At 33.0% G+C, this 23,063-nt stretch overlaps 1 protein-coding gene across 1 annotated transcript in view; it reads left to right on the forward strand.

Moving 5' to 3' along the window:
• Positions 1-23,063, forward strand: part of CNTNAP4 (contactin associated protein family member 4) — a 203,749-nt gene that overhangs the window by 151,805 nt on the left and 28,881 nt on the right. Inside the window, exons 11-15 of the mRNA XM_066568726.1 lie at positions 3,418-3,524; positions 5,728-5,847; positions 8,575-8,772; positions 11,912-12,068; positions 15,215-15,342. Of these exons, the coding sequence (XP_066424823.1) occupies positions 3,418-3,524; positions 5,728-5,847; positions 8,575-8,772; positions 11,912-12,068; positions 15,215-15,342 (710 nt within the window). The remainder of the gene's footprint in view (positions 1-3,417; positions 3,525-5,727; positions 5,848-8,574; positions 8,773-11,911; positions 12,069-15,214; positions 15,343-23,063) is intronic.

The following is a 23,063-nucleotide window of genomic DNA, read 5'->3' on the forward strand; positions in this document are numbered from 1 at the left end:
GCACATATATTTGGCAAAATTAAAACTGCTTACATGTTTTAAACAATATTTAATAGGTAGCTTGTATGATCCTGTGCACCATATTGTTTGAGAAAAAATGGTTTCTTCCTACCATGATTTATAAATGTCATTGAATGCCCTAAGCTAATGAGCATTTTGTGTTCCCAGCAGTAAATATCTCCCTAAACGTGAGCACAAACAAATCCCTTCTTTGTCTTGGAGTCTTTATGAGAGTCTTTACATCTTCAGTTCCAAATCATGAAGCATGGCCCAAATTCCGGAGTTATTGACAGCTTTTTATAATAGAAGTGATTGACACCTAAATGTAGTCCTTTTGAGTTAGTTTTGCATATTTGAAGTGCATGAAAACAAATAATATTTGCTCTTTGCATAGCAAACTGGATTTACATGCAATAGTAAATAAACTGAAAACAATTTTATTTAATCTATTCTTTACTTCACATATACACAAATAGTATATGAAGAGTGTTTCTTATGAGATTTACAGTCTTCATAGAGAGATGTTTAGTTAATAATTAATTTTTCTGAATATAAATTATTAACTTTTTTATTTATTTTATACAAACAAATGCTGTACCATTTTCCTATTTTCGGTTTTCTCAGTTTGATAAACTCTCTCATTCCTTATCCTACTCTTAAATTGTTATGATTGTTTGCAGTCATCAGTCTTTCCATGATCCCTCATTTAGCCATTTCATTACATGACATCCTTATATTGTTCTATTGCTCATATATCTCTTTTGTGTGCAAACAATTCTCTTCATATATTTCTCCTTAATATCTTTTCTCTCAGCTCCTTTATCAATATATATTGGTTTAATAACTCCTAATTAGCTATAAACCATTCACAAAATCACTTTAAAGGACACAGTGTCATTTAAATACCTTACAATGTTAGCATATTTAGTCTCTGAGGAGAGAGTACCAGATGCATCTGTCCTAATTATATTGAGCCCTACACAGAAACATACAATTTCCTACCAGGAGCTCTTGCCTTTTTGTCCTACCAGCAGCATACAAAAAAAATGATTGAATGGGTTTATATCTTTAAAAAGAAAAAGCCAAAAATAAAAATTATGATCACTGCACAGTTCTGAAATAGTTTTTTTAAACTTTTTTGTTTGAATAAGCTGAAAAATGAAGAAATAATAGGCATTAAAAATGCAGGAGTTATTTACTTTTTTAAAAGGATATTTTAGCCATAATTTAGAACCAGGATAAAGAAATACTATAAAAAAAATGCATCTAGTTGAAAACTGACATACAAAGTTTTTATCTTTCCCTTTCTTTATCACAACTATATTCATATTCTGGATCATATTCTCCTCTCAATATTAGTTTATAGTTATTAATAGGCTGCTGCCTTGGTTTAAAATATTATGTAATTTTCAGAAGCCATACACTTAAAAAAAGCATATTATCAAGAAATATGCAGTAAATGTTTACTTAGCTGTTGCTTTTCTAGTTTTAGCAGACATAAAAATAATTTTTTATAGATTAAGTATTAGAAATACTCTTTCAAATACGAGAATTTTTTAGAAAATTGCCTTGTTCAAAGAAAGCTGTGTTCTAAATCTTGCTTTGGGGTAGGGTCACAGCATATAATGTAATTTACATTTACTTTGATGTAGCAAGTGGCTACTTTCTATTATACTGTCTGAAGCAGAGGAAAAAATTTAATGTTAAAAGATTTAAATTTAATGTTAAAAGATTTAAATTATACTTCTAACTTGTTTGCACTTCATTAAGGTTGGTTCAAGCATCATCAATTTCTTAAAAGCTTTTCATCTTGTGAAAAATATTAGGAAGATTAATTAGTAGGGACAGGGAGTCAATACAAGTAAAGACCATATAAAGCACAATTTTTAGATAATGTCTTTATCAAAAAGGCATAAGACACAAAATGTGACTGAAATAAAAGCAGACCAGCTGTCAGTGAATGCACTGAAGGTCTTGAATGGCAGTTTTGCTAGAGATTTGTATTTATAATAACTGATGATTAGAAAGAGAAATAGAGCATTTACCTAAGAAACATTAGTATGCATATTTATATAATTCTGTCAAACAAAGTATTTAAAATCAAAATAATTGTAAGCCTGATGCCTAAATTTTATCTTTAGGCTCCAAAACATAATTCAGTGAGACATATATCATCTGTTGACTAGTCTTAGGAATACATTTTTTGAGTGAAAGAATAGATACAAGATTAGTTGTTTCCCTGCCAAAAATGTCACAGATTTCCTTGAAAATAGATGACATCTATCAGTTTACTTACTTTACCTATACTTCACTTGCTACTTCTTTTTTAATTCCCTTCTGTGAAAACCACTTATCCTTGTTTATAAACATGAAAGAAAGATAAAGTTCTTTGAGTGCCACGAGCAGTGAATCTGCAAAGACCCTGAATTATTCATAGGGCAGATGTGTGAAATGCTGGACTTTCTGTAATCCTAATTTAATATTCTTATAATGTTTCTTGGATGAATTAAAAGGTATTTTAAGATCCTGTGAATGTTAGTGGGCATGTTGTTTTTGTTTGTTTTTTTTTTCCTGTGGCTAATGTTAACAGCATTTTACACTTTCTGTATCATGCACATAAACTCAGTGCAGTTAGAAAGTTAACCAGTTTCTAAGGTGAAAAGCTAGTTAATAATCAGTTGAAGCGTGCCAATCTATTTCAATGTATTTTCAGCTGCATTTATAAAAAAAGATAATTTCTTTTTTTTTCATGTCACAATTATTTTATACTTTAGTATAGTGCTGCAGTCTTAAACACTAAGAAGTTACAGGTAAATTATTTTTTCAGTCAACCATTGTATACTTAGAAGAAAGTAATCAAAAGTCTTCAGGATATTAGTCATATTACAAGAGTGGAAATGGCTTTACAAGTAGTTAGTTAGGTTGGAACCAACATACTGAACTCTTTCTAGGATAGAAAGTAAACAGGATTTTGGCATAAGAAATAGATGTCAGGTGCTGTGATAAGATTAATTTGTTAGGTGAAACAGAAGGAAATCTGCTGTAATGTTGCTTTGTTTATGACACATGTTGTTGAAGAAATCCCAGTCATTGTAAAACTTGCCATTGAATTATCAACACATGAACCTTTATTAGTCTGCATTGAATTGTGACCAGTTGAACACTAACAACAATTCTCTATTTTATGCCTTATTTCTGTTCTCATAAGCTTGTTACATAATTAAGATATTTTTATAAGCAAAAGGAATACTAAGGAAGAAATTATCTTAATTATCTTTTACTTACATTGGCATCCTTACCAATGACCTTGGATGACTTCCTTCACACTATACTTTTCCAGGATTGTGCCTTTCTTGCTAAGTACAATAGTAAGTGAGGAGAAAAAAGAGTGAAAATGCACATTGTTTTTTGTTTTAGGTGTTTGCCTAATTACTGTGAACATGGTGGTGAGTGCTCACAGTCCTGGAACAGTTTCCACTGTAACTGTGCCAATACTGGTTACAAGGGAGCAACTTGTCACTATCGTAAGTATAAGGTGTTTTCTGATTTCTGATTATGCTTTTATTTCTGATTTCATTTCTTCACCACAAAACAAACCAAAAAGACAAAGCAAGCCAAAGGAAAAAACATTTGAACTTACAATTCATAAAATATTCTCAGTTATAAAAATACTCATAATTTGGTTTGAGGAAAGGCCTCGGGAACTCAAAATATGTAACAAAAAATTGATTGAAAGTTTAAGTGTTTTTCTTTTACATTTTTTTGTATTTTATATAAGATATCAATATCCTCTTCCATCCATATAACTCCACTTTCTGAATCAATGTATCATTTAGAAATACAGCAAATTCATCTGTATTCATCATAATAACTAATATTTACTATTTCTGAGCCACTGGGACTACATGCATGTCCAAAGTATTCCTGTGCTAAACCTCAAACACATGTTTGTATAGTCTTCTAGATCAGGAAGTATATTAGAAGAAAATAAAATAAACACATTTTGGAAGCCTAAGTGAATGTGACTTAGGTAATTTCACAAGAGATGCTTTACTTTGGTACTGCTTTTAGCATGTTCTGGGAAGAAGATAAAATAAGTATGCTGGCTTCCATTGCATGCCTATAATAAGTAAAAATCCATAGACGTTTACTGGTTGTTTTTTTTTTTTTTAATACAAAGATTGCCCTTATCTCAGATAAATAATTCTATACTTGTATATTGTCTATATAAAATCGTTACAATCCTTTTTTGGCAGCTTTTACAAAAAGAATGTATGTCTACCTAAATGGTACTTTTTGAGAAATCACTGATTTTAGAATACTGCCTATTTAAAATCTTGCTTGTACAAAGTCAACAACAGTCATAACTAACAATATTAAGAAAAACTATGTAAAATAGAAAATATGCCAATAGTAGCTTTTGAATACCATGTTGTACCCAATTAAAACCTGATGAGGCCAGAGTGAAGATGAACTGATTTGATTCATTGCAATTTGAAAAGTCACAAATTGAATCATCTGTTAATTTCTATGAGGACAGAGGGAGGCTAGAGTTTCCTGATGATTAGGACTTAATGAGAAATGTAATAATATGAGTCACCAATTTTTTTATTGTCTAAAATAATAATGAATAACTGAACTTTTGTCATTTCTAAATTTAGCTAAAAGTATTTATTATAAGGAACCATAAAATTTGGTTTAAAAATTGCAAAAATTGTTTATTATGGATATTTCATAGAGTAAGTAAAATGAATGGTTTGTCTCTTTTTATAGTTGTTGCCATATAATGTCAGTAACCATCAGGCAAAAAAATAGAAAGATAACACTCTTTAAAACTTAGCTTATTAAAAAAAAGTATAGCACTCACAAGTACTTTTCATTATTAATCTAACAGCTCATTCTTTTTGGCAGAATTTTTAAAAGTTTTGAGAACTGATAGAGTGCTGTTTAATTTTGAAATGAAAGATAAAAACATTATGACTGCTCAAAAGAAATATAATCGTTAAAGGAGAATTTAGATTAATGTGTCCAGCTGTGACATTATCATCATGTTTTCTGAGATCCAGTTATAGAGGTGGACTCATATATCTTTTTCTTCTCAGATATTTCATATAGAAGAGGTATCACAGATTTTTTTTTTTTTTAGGTCTTGACTGATACAAAGTATACATGACAGGGAACCAAGAAGCTGTCATTTTGTCTTTGCTAATTTAGTTCTTTTACTGAAATCTCTGACAAGTCACTTGCTTTTCCATTTACAGTGGGAAGAAACTTAAGAAGTGTGAAAGCCAAAAAATGCTTACCTTCTGCTTTATGTTGCAACAACAGCAACAAAAATCTGATTTGGCTGAGGTAGTTAATGGGGTTTTCTTCAAAATCAGATTACCAGAGTCTAAGTAATACCCTTGGCATTCTAGCATTTTTCAGAATTTTTTCATCCATTTACTCACCCATATTTCATGTTTTTCTCCCAGAGGTTTTGAGCTGGAAATACAGAATAAAATGCTTAAAAATGCACCATGTAATCTCCATGATAAATAAAATATGCTTAACAATTTCTAATAAAGGCATAGTTTTGATTGCATGAATTTTTCTTCATTCTTTAGCAGACAGCACACACCCAACTTCTTTTCCCAATGTCAAGGGTCATGCACTTTTTTTTTAAATTTCTTGAATAAAATGTAAAATCATGCCATTACATTTGTGATGGAATATGTTCTTTTACAGCCATCTATGAGCAATCATGTGAAGCCTATAAGCACAGAGGGAACACTTCAGGCTTTTACAATATTGATTCAGATGGAAGTGGCCCCCTGGGACCATTTCTTGTGTACTGCAATATGACAGGTGAGGTGATAAACTTCCTTAACTTACAGCCGTGGCTGTATGCATGCTCATTATATTGAAACACAACTTATCAAGTGAGAAGTCTCTACAGTTTGTGAATTTAATGTAAACATGAACAACAAAATGTAGGCGACTCCTTAGCTCAGGATATTGGGCAAATAATTAGGTATAAAAATTAGAATTATAACAGAATTCAGGCTGTGAAGCTAACACAGCATTCCTGTTATGCTTTGCATAAATGGGGCATGTGTTCCATATGGAGGCAATGTCATGCTAGCTCATTTTTGGGGAGCAGCTTTGTTTTCACTGAAGTTGCAGCCTCTTGAGGATACTTAGGAAAATGAGAAATAAGTTATGTTTATGAGAAATTTTCTGACTTTCCCTGATAGCCTTCTGAAAAATTTTAACTTAGATCTGGCCTTTGTTGGGAGGAATGTTGATATTAAACTTCATCTTTCAAACTGCAAGGTGATCTTTTGGAGAATACAAATGCAACAGTTGGTCTGCTTTTTAACAAAGCAGTTAATGTTATCTCTGTATGGTATATGGTATATTGGTAAAGGTCCTTTCAACAAAGCTTAAATTTAAATGGCTGTTTGGAATTTATTATTGCCGGATTTATGGCTGTCTCCTTTACTGTTTACTTAGTTCCTTTTATTTGAAATGCTTTCCAGCCAAAATGACTGGAACATTTTATTGTTTTGTTTGAAAAAAAAAGATTTAAAAAATTAAAATTAAAAAAAATATTTTTACACAGTTTTAACTGTTTAAAAGAATAGATGAATAAGCTAGATTTGAACTGGCTAGGGCTAGATATGCCCTAAGTGTTGAGAACTTGACTTAGAACCCTTATAGTAAGATTTTGATGTTGACTTGAGCACTTTACCTAGTCTCATGGTGCCAGCTCCTGACTTCGACTTCTACAGCGAACTATGCTTGCTCACAATAGGCATGTTTCAGATTGGCACAGGCTCTTAAAAAGAAATATTCTAGTGTCCTGTGAGACTAAAAGAGACCAAGGAATCATGGCAGAAAGATGACAATTTTTCTAAGTGGGTATAACTCTCCAAGGTACAGTGTAGTGTCTGATTTATTCTTGTGTGTCCATGAACAGCTGTTCCTGTTTTCCTCAGTCACTCCTTATTCACCACATTAAGCAAACATCATTGATCAGTTCTTCATCTCAAGATGCATTCTGACAGGACGAATCCTCTATATTTGTTTTGTTCCCAGTTTCCTCATGACTGGTATTCCCTTTTCCCACCAGTGGCAGGAAAGGCAGATGCCCACATTTCTTACTGCACTGCCTTGTCTTTGACATTCATGGGGCTCTATTTTCAGGCAGCTGGGAGGGAGGTTCCATCTCCTGAATTTATTCTTGGAGGTCAGTTTCAGAATCAAAAGCCTACAGTCCACACTGTCAATTAAAATGCTACAAACTTTGCTGTTAGCTGTGTTTCTTTTTTGTGTAATTTTGTGAGTGTGACAATGAGTTGAATATCCAAAATCCTTGTCTTCATTTTTATGTTCAGTGTAATGTTTAGATGTATTTGTGTCTGTATGTGTATCTGTATACCAAAAAACCCCACAAACATAGAAAACAGTACCCAAAACACACAAAGGAACCAAAATTTAAATTTGTTTTTTCTAGCTATCTGGTTTTTGACAGTCTAATTACATCCTTGATAAAATTTTATGATTAGATGCAAAATATTTCATTTAGATTTCCTGACTATTACTTATCTCTAAGTGACCATCATTCTTTCCTCTTCATGGATAATTTTATATGATCTGCCCTGTGTGGCCTATAGGCACCTGATGATATAAAATACAGGTCTAGTAGTTAGAATACTATTATTAGAATGTCTGAAATACTATGTCAATACGAAAATTTAGGAAAAAATATTTCTCTTTTTTTTTTTTTTTAATTAGCTGGCCATAAATATGCAAGAATACAGTGACCATGAATCTAAACTTGACTGTCCCAGATGGGCTTTAACTGAAGCCTTCTCACCCCTACCTTGAAAGGGGTTTTGGTCAGGAGAGTGAGAGTTACAGGTTTTGAAAGTGGGAGTTGAAACAGAATAAGCTCATTTTTAACCTATTCACAGGCGAAGGATCTTGGCAAAAATACGAAACAGAAGAATGATATGAGCCTTCACCATGATTACTATATTTAATTTTAGGTGGCAGTAATAATTCACCTTCATGTAATCTTAGTTTTACAGTAAACGCAGTATATGCAAGAAACTTCTGCTTCTATGTATTAAAGAAAAGGCCTGTAGGCCATTTTCTCCTACTGAATAAATTAATTCAAGCTATAAGGATGCATTTAATGTAGGTAGATTCTAGGATAGAGTTAGTGTTATTTTATGCAGTATTTAAGCTTGGGAAAGTGGTTTTTTTCTTCTAATCTTTCATTGCAATTTACCGAGTAAACAATATTTTATTTCTGATACAAATATTTGGGGGTCATCACATATTCTTTCTGTATTGAATAATCCTAACTAGCTGAATATCTGTTACAGTCATGGCACAGTGATCTACCTATGAATAATTGTTTTCATTTTTGCTCAATGATTTATGTCTGTTTCATGGGCTCCAAAGGGCTTTCTGTGATCAAAGAAGTTATCCTGAAGTTTGGCAGATTTCGTCATGCATGCTCTTTGCCTTACTAACTTGCACAATGCTCTGATTCTTTATTACTTTTTACATGTGTTGTGAAAGATGCAACGTGGACAATTATACAGCATAACAGCACCAACCTAACCAGAGTTAAAAGTGCTAATCGAGAGAACCCACACACTGTGTTTTTCAAGTATTCTGCCAGCCTAGACCATCTTCAGGCTACAATAAACCTTGCAGATCACTGTGAACAGGAGCTTGCTTACTACTGCAAAAAGTCAAGGCTTTTAGATAAGTCAGGTAAGTAAAGCAGACAAACCTAATTATGTTGCATCATGCTTTTATTTTGCTAGCTACTAAAGTTATTTATTTCTAACAAGACTATGGCTTTTTGCTACTATGGAGTTTGAACTACTTCAAATATGGAGTTCTCAGATTTCTGTGAATTGCCAAGAGATATTTGAACCAGGAAAATGCAAATGTCGATTTATAATGATTTTCTTTCAGAGAATTAAATTCACAAGTTAATTTCTCTCATAAGACTTTTAAATTAACAGAGATTGTTATTAAGATCCCCTCTTGTTTAGTCTTCCAAGAATTTTTAATTTTAAATAAGGAATTAAACTATTACTGAGGAAATATTTTCTTAAATGAGCACAAATTAGTGTGTAGATACCAGCAGAAGCTAATGTGTGCACTTAATGTGCATATTGTGAGTATTTGACAAAACGCATCAATAACATTGAATTTCCACTATCCAATATAAACATTCTTAGAAAGCTCAGTAGTTAAAATGTGGATTATTGACAAAATTATAATTGCCTTAAGAAATAACGGAAGATCTTATCTACTTAAAATAAAGCGAAGTTATGTAGTCTATTTAAATTTTAACTTTATTGACACAGAGCTGGTGTTAAAAGACCTTACTCTGAACATCTAAGTGCTCCAAATAATGTGGAGGTAAAATCTTCATTGTTTACTTTCTTTTGAAAAACTTAATGAAATTTTTTGGCTTGTGCACCAGAAACTCTTAAAATGTTAAAATTTTATTAGTTGACATTCTTTCCTACTAAGCAGAGAGAATGCCTCTGCGTGAAACCCTCTCTGGTTCTAGGTCTAAGCTCTTTCCTTATACATTATTTCTCACTAATTATGGCATGGGTATCTCTGGACTTCTTAGGCTGGTGTTTGCTCTTGGAAGAATATCTGTTTGAAAACACCTCCACAGCAAAAAAAGTGAACCTGCTGCTTAAGGTGTCCTGATGAGCCTTCTTTTTGCTGTGGGCTCCAAATTAAAGCTATGTTTAGATGTTCACAAGCCTGGTTTGCCTCAAGCAGAAAGTATAAAGACTTTTTTTTTTTTTTTGTCCAGGGAGACTGCATGTAAATGTGGTAAAATAATTCACTATCTATGTTGTTATGCTGTTTATATTGCATATAGCTGCATGTTTATAATATGCATATAAATGTGTTAAAATAAATGTTTTAGAAGTGTGCAATCAGATATGGTAAGTAATTTAAAGTTTAGTTTTGAATGCTAAGAATAAATAGATGTGAAAGAGACTGATATGAGACCTCTACAAATTTTCTAAAATAATTCTTTTTTTAAACAGAGTTTAATCACTCTCATTTCTACTGTTTACAATCTTCACTAGGTATGCCTGAGAAATAGAAAATTTGATGATGGTTACATAATATATTTTTTGGAGCATACAATCCACCTAGTAATTTTAAACTGACTGTATTTTAGGAATGCATTGTATTCTATCAACCTGGATAGCATTTGCAAATGATCTCATTAAAGAAGCCATTGCTTAATACATTTATGTGATCATTACGAAGAAATCTCTAACCACTTTAATTAATGGTTTTATTTTGCCCAGGCAGTACTTTGTGCCAAGGCAGTAAAAAAAATCTGTGCTAATCAGTATGAACTTGCAGCATTTCAGTAAATACTCTCTCCTCACTCTGCTGTATGAACAAATAACTGAGACCAGCTTTTAAACATACTTCAATGTCCCCAGTGAAACGTTGGGAATGCTAATTCATGACTACAGTATAAACCTAAGGCATGCTGTTAAAGCAGCAGAAATATTCTGCTTTTTACAATCTTAGTTGCTAGAACCTTTTTAAAGTGTTGTCTGATAAATTATTTATACACGGTCTCTGGGTTTTCTTCCTCCTGTGATGGTTTGCAAACGCAAACACTGATATTGGACATTGATGCCATTATGCAAGCTTGACTTTTCGAAAAACTGCTCATACTGTTTTTTGGCCTGCTGGGCTGACAGTTGTGTGGTAATGAATGCAGTCAATATGTTCACGATCTGAAAGATTGTCAGTGTAACAGAGGTCTTATCTAACAGTGAGGTTTAATAAGCAGTGGTGCTTGTAAGCAAAGTTGAGACTAGAATAAATTCCAGCTTCTTCATGGGAGCCGGGTGCTGAAAATGGAGCTCCAACAGAAGCAAAAAAAAAAAAGCATCTATAAGAAATTCTGTAGTTTAACAGTACTTGATTGCTTCTCATGCCTTGACTTTCATGCATGCATCACCCTTCTTCCATCTCATTTGAGATGGTTTATCTTTTTGCTTCATATCATTTAGCTATCATGTGTTCTGCAGATATTTCTTCTGTTGCTATACTTGCTTGGCAATATCTTTAAGCTTATTCTGCAGTACTGTACTTTCATTAAAGTACTTTCATTAAAGAAACTAAATTTAATCATTTTACTACAAACAATGCTGACTTGATGCACCACCGAGAGATGTGATAGTCCTGGACAACTTCACTTCTCCTCGTCAGATACACCAATTTACTTATGGGATCACCATTAACATGATTTCTGTTGTCTCTGAGTATCTAAATTCTGAATCTGCTGTCCATGACCAAACAGCTGTCTTTGGGTGTTTCTGATTAACACCACTACTCAGCTACTCAAAGCTCATCACAGATATTGGTAGTAGTGCTCTGTAGTACTCTTGGTAGTGGGATGAGGCCGTTTGTGTGACTTCCCTTATTCTATTTCTGGTGGTTCCAACATCTGAAATTGATCTTTACTGGGGAATATAAACTATCCTGATTTTTAGGATGATTATGTCTCCACTTTCATGGACCATTTTAAAATGAATTATATAAATTGACTGCCTAAGATAAATTATTCTAATATCACGGCTGGCTGAACTAGGTACTGTGAGTTCCCTTTTCTACTAATGCAAGCAAAAATCTGTGACAATCACTTGGTATGTGATAATGAAGTATTAAAATGAAAAATTACTTATCAAGTAAAGGTGGAAATTTATTTTTTCCTGGTCATTTAAAGGTGTTGGATTTGAGCAGTTTTTTTTTGTCTTCTTAAACTTTTGGAAAACTATTTGGATGGGAAAGCTGAGAGAAGTAGGAGACAAGACTGGGCATTGATTTTCTCTAACCTTTTTAGATGGAATGCCACTGAGCTGGTGGATTGGAAGAACCAATGAAACTCATACTTACTGGGGAGGTTCCTTGCCTGCTGTACAAAAATGTGCTTGTGGACTGGAGGGAAGCTGCATTGATTCCCAGCATTACTGCAACTGTGATGCGGACAGGGATGAATGGTGACTTTTTACTGTTCATTATTCACAATATTTTTTTTGTTAAAAGTAAATAAAGAAAATATACAGGCCTTAGCACATTTATAACACCAAGGCAGTTGGAAATCTAAGTTGCCATAGTGTCATCTGATTCTTTGCTATAGAACATAATTTTTCACAAAGTTATTGCTATACATATTAAGTATTATTGCTAATTCTTTCACTGTAAATTTTGGGGAAGATTTAATTTTACAGATACTTTCTAGTCTTTAGTATTATTGCATGTAATAAATTAAGACAATAATTCTTTAGCATAACTTAAGTTAGTTTTAGATTACTGAACATAATTAAACTTAAAACATTCTGTTAAAAAAGTTAATTCTTAGCATAATTTATAATTACACTTTGAGGTTTAGACTTTTTACATCCTTTATCTTTTTCATCTACAACATAGATAAAGAAAATTAATAACTCTTGCTATCAATGAAGCAAAGCAGTCATATGGAGTCCTATTCAAAGAGAATAAATGGATTTCTAGGATGTAAATCTTCTGTTTGTGCCTAAAATTCTCTGGTGTCATTTACAATAACTTTCAAATAAATAATATAATAAATGACTTCTTGTTACTATGTCAGATCTGAACCTTACTTTTCATTTAGTAGGATCAGATACAACTTTCTCAACAATAGCTCCAATGCAGCACAGGATTTGATAATGTGGAGGGACTTTTCAAATGAAAGCTCTTCTGTTAAAGAAACTTTTATGGTCTTAAAATTATGAAGTTCATTTACTTAAATAAATAAAGTTCAGTGAGTACTTTAATATATGCATTTTAAAAAATGCATCAACATCTTTTTTTTTTGAAAGTGGGAAAATGTAAAGAAGATTAGGAACTTAGAAACAACTTGATGTATGCAAAATCAAGCAATGCATAATTTTTTTCTTCTGAAGGGCCACCCTTCCTTTAAAGGAGCAACTACTAAGTTGGGTTGGAAAATGCTTGTTCCCTCAACATGAGCAGGGAATTCAACAGACAGAAAGGAAAGTACAAGAAAGAGTTAATCAAAGAACAATTCTTCACAAGCTTCAAAGATTTCTGGAGAAAAGAATTTCCTATTGCAGTAAAATTCACAGGGTGATATCTGTGACCTTTATTCCAAAAAAGAGATTAAAGAAACACATATATCACTAAGAATTTCCCTATTATTATGCTGTATGAAAATAAAAATAATACTAATTTCTAACACAAAAATAAGGTGTTATTAAGATTATAATTTCTAACACAAAAATAAGGTGTTGTTATAATGTTATTATAAAGGTGAATGCATTTTGAGAAAAAATTAGCACCATTTCTCAGACATGTAAAATATTATTGCTCAGTTTTGTCATGCATTCAATCCATGCTCACATATATACATTAATTTTTAATGGCAATATATTTGTAAATACAATAGATGTGAGGCTTATGTGCATGTCTTCACATGTATGTCCACTTCCAGTAAGTTGCTTAGATGTTTATGAGTGTATTAAATTGAAAGTAAGATGACTCTGGGTTTGTATTTCTGTTTGTATCCATTTTTGACACTTATAAGTAGAGATTCTTCCCAGTGACTCCAGTGTTACAGGGGTTATATGTACACTAATTTTGGTACTTGTGATTAATGTTGTATTTGGTTTCCTAGAGACAACTGTTTTGCATCAGTTGACTAGATACTGTTCACTGGTGGAAAAAGTAGGCAGAAGCTCTGCTTGTTTGAGATACATTTTAAGCACAGAGAACACCATGGTTTTGAAACATAGGTTTTGACAGTCTGCTTTTATAGTGAAATCAATCTATTTCATGCGTTGGACATAGATTTAACTCTAAACTCCTTATTTGTCTAATCAAAAGCTTTAAGCCTGTAGAACTCAAGAACAGAATTTTATTTTTTTTTTAAATCTGGTCCTAAAAATTTAAAAATTGGAAATCCTCTCCACAGAAGTTAATTTATATTCAGGTTCCTTTTGTTTACAGCATCATTTTACTGGAGGAAACAATTCTGATGTTTTGAGGGATTTTCTTTTAGTTCTAAATTAGGAACCTGCAATATCTCACTTCATGAAAAATTAACATTTAAAAAACCCCATGTTTTGCATTCCTCAGTTAAGCACAATAGTTTGCTAAAAAAATGTCCATTTGTTTGCACTGTGCTCCAAAACAGATAAACAGAAATTTTATGCAGAAGAAGGATGATGATGATGATGATGATGATGATGATGATGATGTTGATGATGATGATGATGATGATAGGAAAGGAAGAGGGGAGGGGAGGAGAAAGTCAATAATTTTATTCAGCATGAGGAGTTTTTGCTGTTTATTCTGAACTATTTGCTTTGCCCTTAAAGGGGAGATTCAACCATGAATGGACTGAATGGACAGATTGAATTTTCCAGACTAGACCTGAGTAACTGAGCATTTCCATGGATTTAGGGAAAGGAATTTTAGGGCCAAAACTGATGCTTATGAAATTTAAAAATTCATTTCCGGCACTAAGTCAACAAAGATTTTAAAAACTAGGTCTAATATTACAAGTACTAGATGTGTGTTCAGAGTGCAAAGTTGCATATTTTCTTTTCTGCAAGTTTCATATTTGTAGCATATACTGTTTTTCCTGTAGTCAGCATGACTTTATACTTTTCTATTTGATTTTTTTTAACTTTTGTCAAGGTTGGAAAAAAAAATTAGACTTACTTGAAAGTTATATTAAGCCATTAAATATTCCAGATTGATGATGGAATAAATTACAGATACAGTATGTCTTCAGCAACATAAAACTCGTTTTCAAATTTGACTTGAGCAAATTCATTGTCTTAGGCAGCTAGTGAGGTGCCCATTTATTCAAGAGGACTTTTCTCACACTTGTTTTATGGTCACAACCATAAGACTACCTACTTCCAATGAAATTCTTTTAGTCCTGTCAAATGAGCCCAATGTCAACTCCAAAGCATATGTTTCTATATACAGTTTTTTGTATCACACATGAACAAACACATTATACACACATACATATTTAGGCAGCCTTTTTCAGTTTTTTTAAGTTTCTTTCCTTTTTCTCGGGAGGGTGTCAATGATAATGAAATATTTATTGGAAACATTTAGGAGAGATGTGGCTTTCATTTTATCTTTTCAGGACAAATGATACTGGCTTCCTCTCCTACAAGGACCACCTACCAGTAACTGAGATTGTGATCACAGATACTGACAGACCAAACTCAGAAGCTGCTTACAAACTGGGGCCTTTGCTTTGTCGTGGTGATAGTAAGTAACTAATAAAGAGTTTTGCTAAACAGTGATGCATTTGTTCTGCAATACCTTTGAAATGTTATTTGTTACAAACGTAAGATAGAATTCTCTAAAAATCTCATCCAGTTCTTTATGGAATTAGAAAAAAACCCGCCACCATCCAGTGCAAACCGTTGAAGTTATAAAAATTTATTTTTCACTATACACGTCAACAGTGAGAACAAAAAGTGTTATAATAGTTTTTAAACAGATATTTTGGTTTACCCAACTGGAATTAAATTATGAATAAATTGTTACATGAGGGGGAATTGGTAGATGGTTACCATGTCTTGGGGACATACATTCACTAGCTATGTATGCATCCATCACAAAACATTGCACATGTTATCTCCTCTGAATTTTTATACATCTAGGAAAATGATACTGTAGGAGAATAATTCAGTGTGTGCAATATCTACATGCAAATTTTCCACTACGTGTAAGAATTTAAATTTTAGAAATTTAAAAATGATACTAGACTTACATTCTAAATACAGATATGTAATAACCAGAAGAATATGTTTGTGCAAAATGACACCTTATTGAAAATTTGTGATGATACTTCTGTTTTTAATAATTTCCCTACTCAATGGAAAAGAAAACATGTTTGGCTTATGTTCAATAGTAATGTATTAGACAAAATTTTATGTCTGCTGCTGTTTGTAATCAAAAATTAGGAATTAGGAGAAGAAATGCTATTAAAAACCCAAAGAACTCAGCTGAAGAGTTGGATGGGCCATATTTGATATACAGTTGAGTAAGTTATTACAATATTCAGGTTAATTTTCTTAAATCACATTACCTTATGAGTTTTCATGAACTTACCTGTTATCTATAATAATTATTATATTTAAATATAATAGATACAGTATTTAGAATTATTTTTGTTCTTTATGTGATTTTCCTCCTTCATCATATGATGTCATGTTTGGTTTTCAAATTTCTTCAGTTTATATGAATAAGAGAAATACCAGTAATGTACTGCTTTATACTTTTAAGCACCCTCAGTAAAGCACATTGATAAAAACATATGAATTAGTATGTATTTATTTTTGTGTCATCTCTGTCTTGTCAGAGTAATCATGCCTGGAAGATTTGTTAACAGATGTGTGTTTCAGCACTGCATTCTAATTTTCTTATGAAAATTCATAAGACTTAAAAATCCCATTGGGTTCTTTCACTTTGCTTGTCTGACATCTAATTGTGAACTGATCATTTGTCCTACATATCATAATACTATGATATAGTATTACGGTATTAATTCAGAGTGATAGGACCTACAGAGGTCTCCTGCTTATAGCAGGATTAGCCATGAGTTGAGATCACTGGTCTCTCAGTGCTTTGTCAAGCTGGTGTTTGAAGCACCCAAGGATGGAACCTGCACTGCTTCTCTGGGCAGCTTCTACCATTGTTTGGATGTCCTCAGTGAGAATTTCTTTTTGCCTTTATTAAGCCTGAAACTCTGTGCTTTCACCATAACCACTGTCTTTGATATTCACCCCTTACACCAGTGCAAAGACCCTGTATCAGTCTCTTTGATGATTTCCCCTTAGGTTTTGGAATCTGCTATCAGGTTCCCCAGGAAACCTTTTCCTTCCTGTGGCTGAAGCAGCCCAGCTCCTCCTGCCTGAAGGGCAGGACAAGTGCTCCAGACCTGAACATTCCGGTGGCCTCCACAATGCTTGCTGCTGTTTATTAATGTTTTCCTTTGCTAGAGGAAAAGAAATTGGAAGGCCAATGCAGGTGTTCTCTTACAAATGTCAAATAGAGTGGGGTTACCACCTCCCTCAGTTGGCTGGCCATGCTCACTCAGCCTGTGATACAGCAGACCTCCACTGTGGCCACAGACAATGAAGCCAGTGACAAAGACAGCAATGAGACAGAAACGCATACAGCTTGTGTAGTTCTAATTACCGGGGGGAAGAATTTGAATTCCACTACTCACCAATTTCCCAAATATTATTAATTACATAACCTGACCTCAGATGTGACAGATCTTAAAACATGGAAGTCAACTAGCTTCCTTGGAGTAATCTCTAAAACATACAGACAGTTTTGGCACCCATTGACCTCCCTGTCTTCATTTGATATTTTCTTAGTCTGGGTGATTGAATTGCTGCAATATTTTACAGTGATGATGAATGATCACAGTATTTCTAGACAAGCTGTGATAGAGAATTCTGAAACATCATGACAACAAGCACAAGAATTCAGTCTGAATGTCAGAGAAATATTCTTGTAATGTCATACAATTTTATAGCATTTGGCTTCAAAAAGAAGCAATTTTGAACTGAAACAAGCTCAGTGAAAAGATTTCAGAATATAACAGTTCATGGTCATTATACAGCAAAAACCTCGGAATAAGAACATTGATTTGGATTGTTCAATAATGTAATTTTTCTCAGCCATTTACATCATAAAGACAGTATGAGAAGACATGTATTTAAGGAGGTAAGAACTAAAATTTGAGAAAACAAAACAATTTCTGAAGGAAAATAATTGTGTCATGGATTTTGATATAAACCCAAAGTGTTAAAAAACCCACAAATTCTATGAGTGTATATAATAAAATATCTCAAAACAAGTTACTATATAATTTTGGCATGTTATATATATATTTAATATTTTTATGATGTATAATATATGATGTATCACCTATATTAGGAAATTGCCATATAAATATTTTATAGCATGATATATAATGAAGTCCAGAGAAGGGCAGTAAGGCTGATGAAGGGCGTAGAGGGTAAGTCCCATGAGGAAAGGATGAGGAAGCTGGGGATGTTTAGCCTAGAGAAAAGGAGGCTCAGGAGAGACCTTATCACTCCCTGCAGCCACCTGAAAGGAGGGTGTAGCCAGGTGGGGATTGGCCTCTTCTCCCTGGCAGCCAGTGGCAGGTGAAGAGGACACGGTATCAAGCTGCACCAGGAGATGTTCAGGTTGTACATCAGGGGAATTTTTTCATAGAAAGGGTTATTAAGCATTGGAGTGGGTTGCTCAAGGAGGCTATGGAGTCATCATCCCTGGAGGTGTTTAAGGGAAGACTTGATGGGGCACTCAGTGCCATGGTCTAGTTGGCAAGGTGGTGACCAGTCAACAGTTGGACTCGATATTCTCAGGAGTCTTTTGCAATGTAATTGATTCTGTGATCTATCCTACACAGGAAATTACACATATATATATTTATATGTATATACAATATATAAATATATATATGTGCATATATATATATAAAATATGTAGACTATATTGAAATATATTAATATAATTCCTCATATATAATATGTGTTATAATAAATACTGAGTACAGGACATAGTAAATTTTCTTTTACTCATTGTGTATCAGCAGTGGATTTTATAATGAACATTTTCTTTGATATTCAGTTTTACAGTTAATGTAAATAGCTATGACTTGCAGTAATTTCTGAGTTCTGCATATTAATTTTCACGCCAGACAAAATTGATGAAGTTTAAACTCTCTTGCCAGGCCACTGCTTCTAGCATCAATTTGAAGCTGCAGAAGGAAGGAAGACTGGTGTTAAGACTTTTTTCGTAACCTGAGTTTGCTGACACCCATGAGGGTGTAATTAAATGTACATTTAATGACGTTTACCTTTGGGTAGATGAAGAACGCAGAAAAAGGTCAAGTGGAAAATACCCATTTTTCAGAAGTGCTGTCAAACAAGGGAGAATAGATATTCCTGGACTCACAGTGTCATTTGAATACTCTTCAAAGAGATCATTGCTATTTTTACTTCTGTCACTCTCCAGAATTAAATTATACAATTGTATTTCACAGGGGATATATTTTATTAAATAGGTTTCTGTTCTATCTGACAGACATTAGTTTTTTAGGATAACTGACTAGCATACCATGTAGAAACATGGAGGAGAAGGTTTACTGGTATTTATAATACCTTCAGTACTTCATTAAATTACTTGAATTTAAAAGATCATAAATTCTTATTCCATCAATAATCTATTCCTTGTGGGACAGTTACTTGGGAGGAAAAGAAAATGTTAATGCCTACAGCAAAATAAAGTAGAACCATGAATAATTAGTTGAATTGAATTGAGATAAACCATGCACTCCACTGACTAAGTTTCCAAGTTAGATTTACTTATTTGGGTGCTTCTGAAAAGTCATGTATAAAATGCAGTTCAGCAGAAGATGGCTCTTTATTGTTGCATTTTTTTTTCACTTTTTTTTATTGTTATGAAAATTAATGTTTTCATTTTTTTTATTTAACATTCCATTTCTGTACTTGGCTTCTTTATTTTAGGCTTTAAGGATTGATCTCTTCAACGAAGTATGTTACTTATAAGAAAATCAAACCATATTGGTCAGAGCAAGGCAGGAAAGGGTAACCTTCCATTAGAAAAAAAACCCAAAATCCAAAAGTAAAATAAATGCAATATAGTTTATTTTATAGAAGTTTCTAAAAATTACATTCAGATGTTATTGATTTTTTTCAGCATTTTTTTAAAGTTACCTTACTATAAGATGCCAAGGTAGCACTCACACTTTTCTGTCACCTTCAAAATGAAGTACTGATTTATTACTGATTCATTTCTATAATCCCTTTTCTGCTCTACAATATGTTTAATAAATTGTATGGTATGACTGCAGGTATCAGATTGAAAAATATATCTAACTATAGTGAAAGCTAAGATTAACACTAACAAATATCAACTGAGCAGAGCAACAGGAAAGATTTTGAAGCATATGAGAATGAACAAAGTTTTTGGTACATTAACAGACAGAAATTCTATGGTCTTCATGAAAAAAGAAAGTTATCTTCATTTTTTTTGTCATTATTGAAGTAAAAGCTAGATGTTGAATAAATTCCAATAGCATCAGTTAGTGGGAGTAGATTAAAAATACCCACCCTTCTATGTTGGGTGGTTTTTGTTCTTGTTCTTTTCATTACAAGGGCTGAGTAGACATATTCTCATTTATGACTATGAATATCCAGTAAGTGTTAGGACATAAAAATAAATCCAAAATACTGAAATATAGCTAATGTGCCAAAATTATGTATATTAAATGGGTGATTATAATCTGTCAGCATAAGACTAATTCTTGGGCCAAAAATAAAATTGTTGCTTTAGATCTTAATAAAAAATAATATAAATGCATATTTATAGATAATATAATACATTGTAAAGATTATATACCATTCAGCAGGAATTTACATTAATAAAGATAAGGGTAATACTGGTGAGGACACCAATAAACTTTAATAAGGTATTTGATGGGATCTTGTTTACTTGGCTGAATAAAAAGAAAGTAAATTCAACTGCAGAGTGACAGTGCAAGCATGTAAATGCAAGCAGATAATCCATTCAATGTGAGTTCTCTGTTTGACATTTAAATAAAAAAAGAAATATTGTGAGCTTTGGATGTAACAGAGACTAACTGTATCAACCACTTGCAATACCTTCATTATGGCAGCACAGTAAATTTCTAATTTATCAAAAAAAGCCTGTTTCATCTCTCTTCAGTACCCTGAGAAATCAGGACATGTCTTTTACTTTCAATAGCAGAAGTATTTGTAAACCATGTGTTCAACTCTTCCCCCTTATTTAGCTTTATATCAACTATTATTAATTCATATTTGTCATAACCTCAGTCTAATCAACATTGTTTTGTCCTCTTTGCAGCTTCCTGCATAATCAAGAGGTTTAATACAAGTCTGTGATTACACTTTTACATATATGAAGAGAATGTAAGGTTAAAGGATAGCATTAAAGAAGTTGAGGTTTGTTTTTTAGTGACAGCATTTAAATCCCTTTGCTGAATTTGGGTATAATCTGAGGTAATGTGTTAAACTTAAAAAGAGTTTCAGAGGAAGAAATTTCAAATTATGTTCTTGAAAGCAGGAAATAAAATCAGGATTTATTTAATGTTTGGGATTTGAAGCTACATTGTATGTGAATACATACATATGCACAAACTGACAGTAAAAGCATTTGCAAATTTTCCATAAATTGACATTTTTAATGCAATCAATTGAATATTTTTCCTAGACTAAACTCTCCTTTTCAGACAAGACTCTGATTACTGATTCAGGGAATTTATATAGCCTGTGTTATATCAGACATTGAACTAGATTATCACAGTTTTCCCTTCTAGACTTTTATCTGTGGAACTTACAGTTAAAAAAAAAAAAGTACAAAATATACTGTTTGGCAACATAAGATCTTTATTTTCTTTGCCTCAACACTCTGTGTCCCTGCTGGCAGAATGAAGATGCAGCCATTAGAGATATGACAAGGAATTGACACAAATGATGAACAGATTTCAGTTTTGAGTAGGAACTTGAAGAGCTCTATGAATTGCAATTGCACAATTGTTTTGAGAAGGCTAATTTATGTGTCTTGTTATTATTGTCCCTTTTTTTTGTTTTACAGTTTCAAGTTGGTAAGGCTAGTTGATATATGCCGAAAATATATGTATATTTTTCAAAAAAAATAACTTCATGTATAATTTATATTAGGATTTTCCTTCTTTTTACTCATAGGAAGACTGCAGTCTTACAGATTAGATAAAATGCTAAATAGTATTGATTTTCCAACAAAATGGTGTTTGGCAGTTCTAGAAAACTAAATGGGAGACTGTGAGCCAGATGCTCACAGTCTCCCATAAAGTTAAGAAATTCTTTTCCCACCCTGATTTACAACAATATCAGATACTTTGTAATATACTTTTCCTAAGCCTGTATTTAGGCTGCTTGATTGATAGAGCATCTTTACATTCATAAATTACACAGTTTTCAGAGCTAAGAAAAAGAATGGTTAGACAAGAAAAGGCACTAAATTAAGAGAGAAAAAATAAAACTTCCTATCCCTGCCCTCTCCCAAGGACTCCATTTTGATTTACAAATATCATTCAAATGCTTCGTTGAAACTAATTGTATCATTACTTTACTGGACTGTTACTGCCCCTATTGCCTCCTTTCTAATTGCTGACAATGTTGTACCAATTTTGTATAAATTACAGTATTAAACTTCCTATTGTGTTTGAATTACTGGTAACAGCCAGCCCATTATTTTTAAATAGCTGTGATACACAGCTGTTAGTCACAACAGTTGTGAAGTTTGCTCTGTGGGAGCCATGACCTGACACAGTTGAGGAACATGGGCTTAAAATTGATGCCAATATGTAAGGCTGCTGCTTTTGTCTGGTGGCACTTTTCACAGGTTGGCAACTTCAAGAAGCCCATAAGGCAGCACAGCAGAGTGAGGTGCAAAGCTACATGTTCCCCTCCCAGCCCGAGCCATCTGTTCACAGCTGCCTTACCATGTAAATGTTATCCCGATGCCTGCTTTAACTTGTGATAGCTGGCAGTACTCCCGGGTGTCAAAAGTCATAATGAGCAATTGCCAGAATATGTGTGAAAATCCTGCCATGCTGCTTTTCTAGGGTTTTCTAGGCTTGGGTTCCAAACTCTTCCAAAAATGGTAAAAACTCTGCTGGAATGAGGGAATGGACTTTAATTTTACTTCACTGGCCGTGGACTAGGCCTCCATATACACTGCATAATAAGGTTTGATTTTGCAGGGAAGAAAGAAATTTTCAAATCTTTTTTTTTTAATTCCCCCTTCTCATCCTAAAAGCAGAACATGGCTGGAGCAAGAATTACAGTTCTACATAACTATAACAGTGAGATCACAACATTATCAAGAGAATATTC

This window comes from Molothrus aeneus, chromosome Z (genome assembly GCF_037042795.1).
Source record: "Molothrus aeneus isolate 106 chromosome Z, BPBGC_Maene_1.0, whole genome shotgun sequence".
NCBI classification, from domain to species: domain Eukaryota; kingdom Metazoa; phylum Chordata; class Aves; order Passeriformes; family Icteridae; genus Molothrus; species Molothrus aeneus.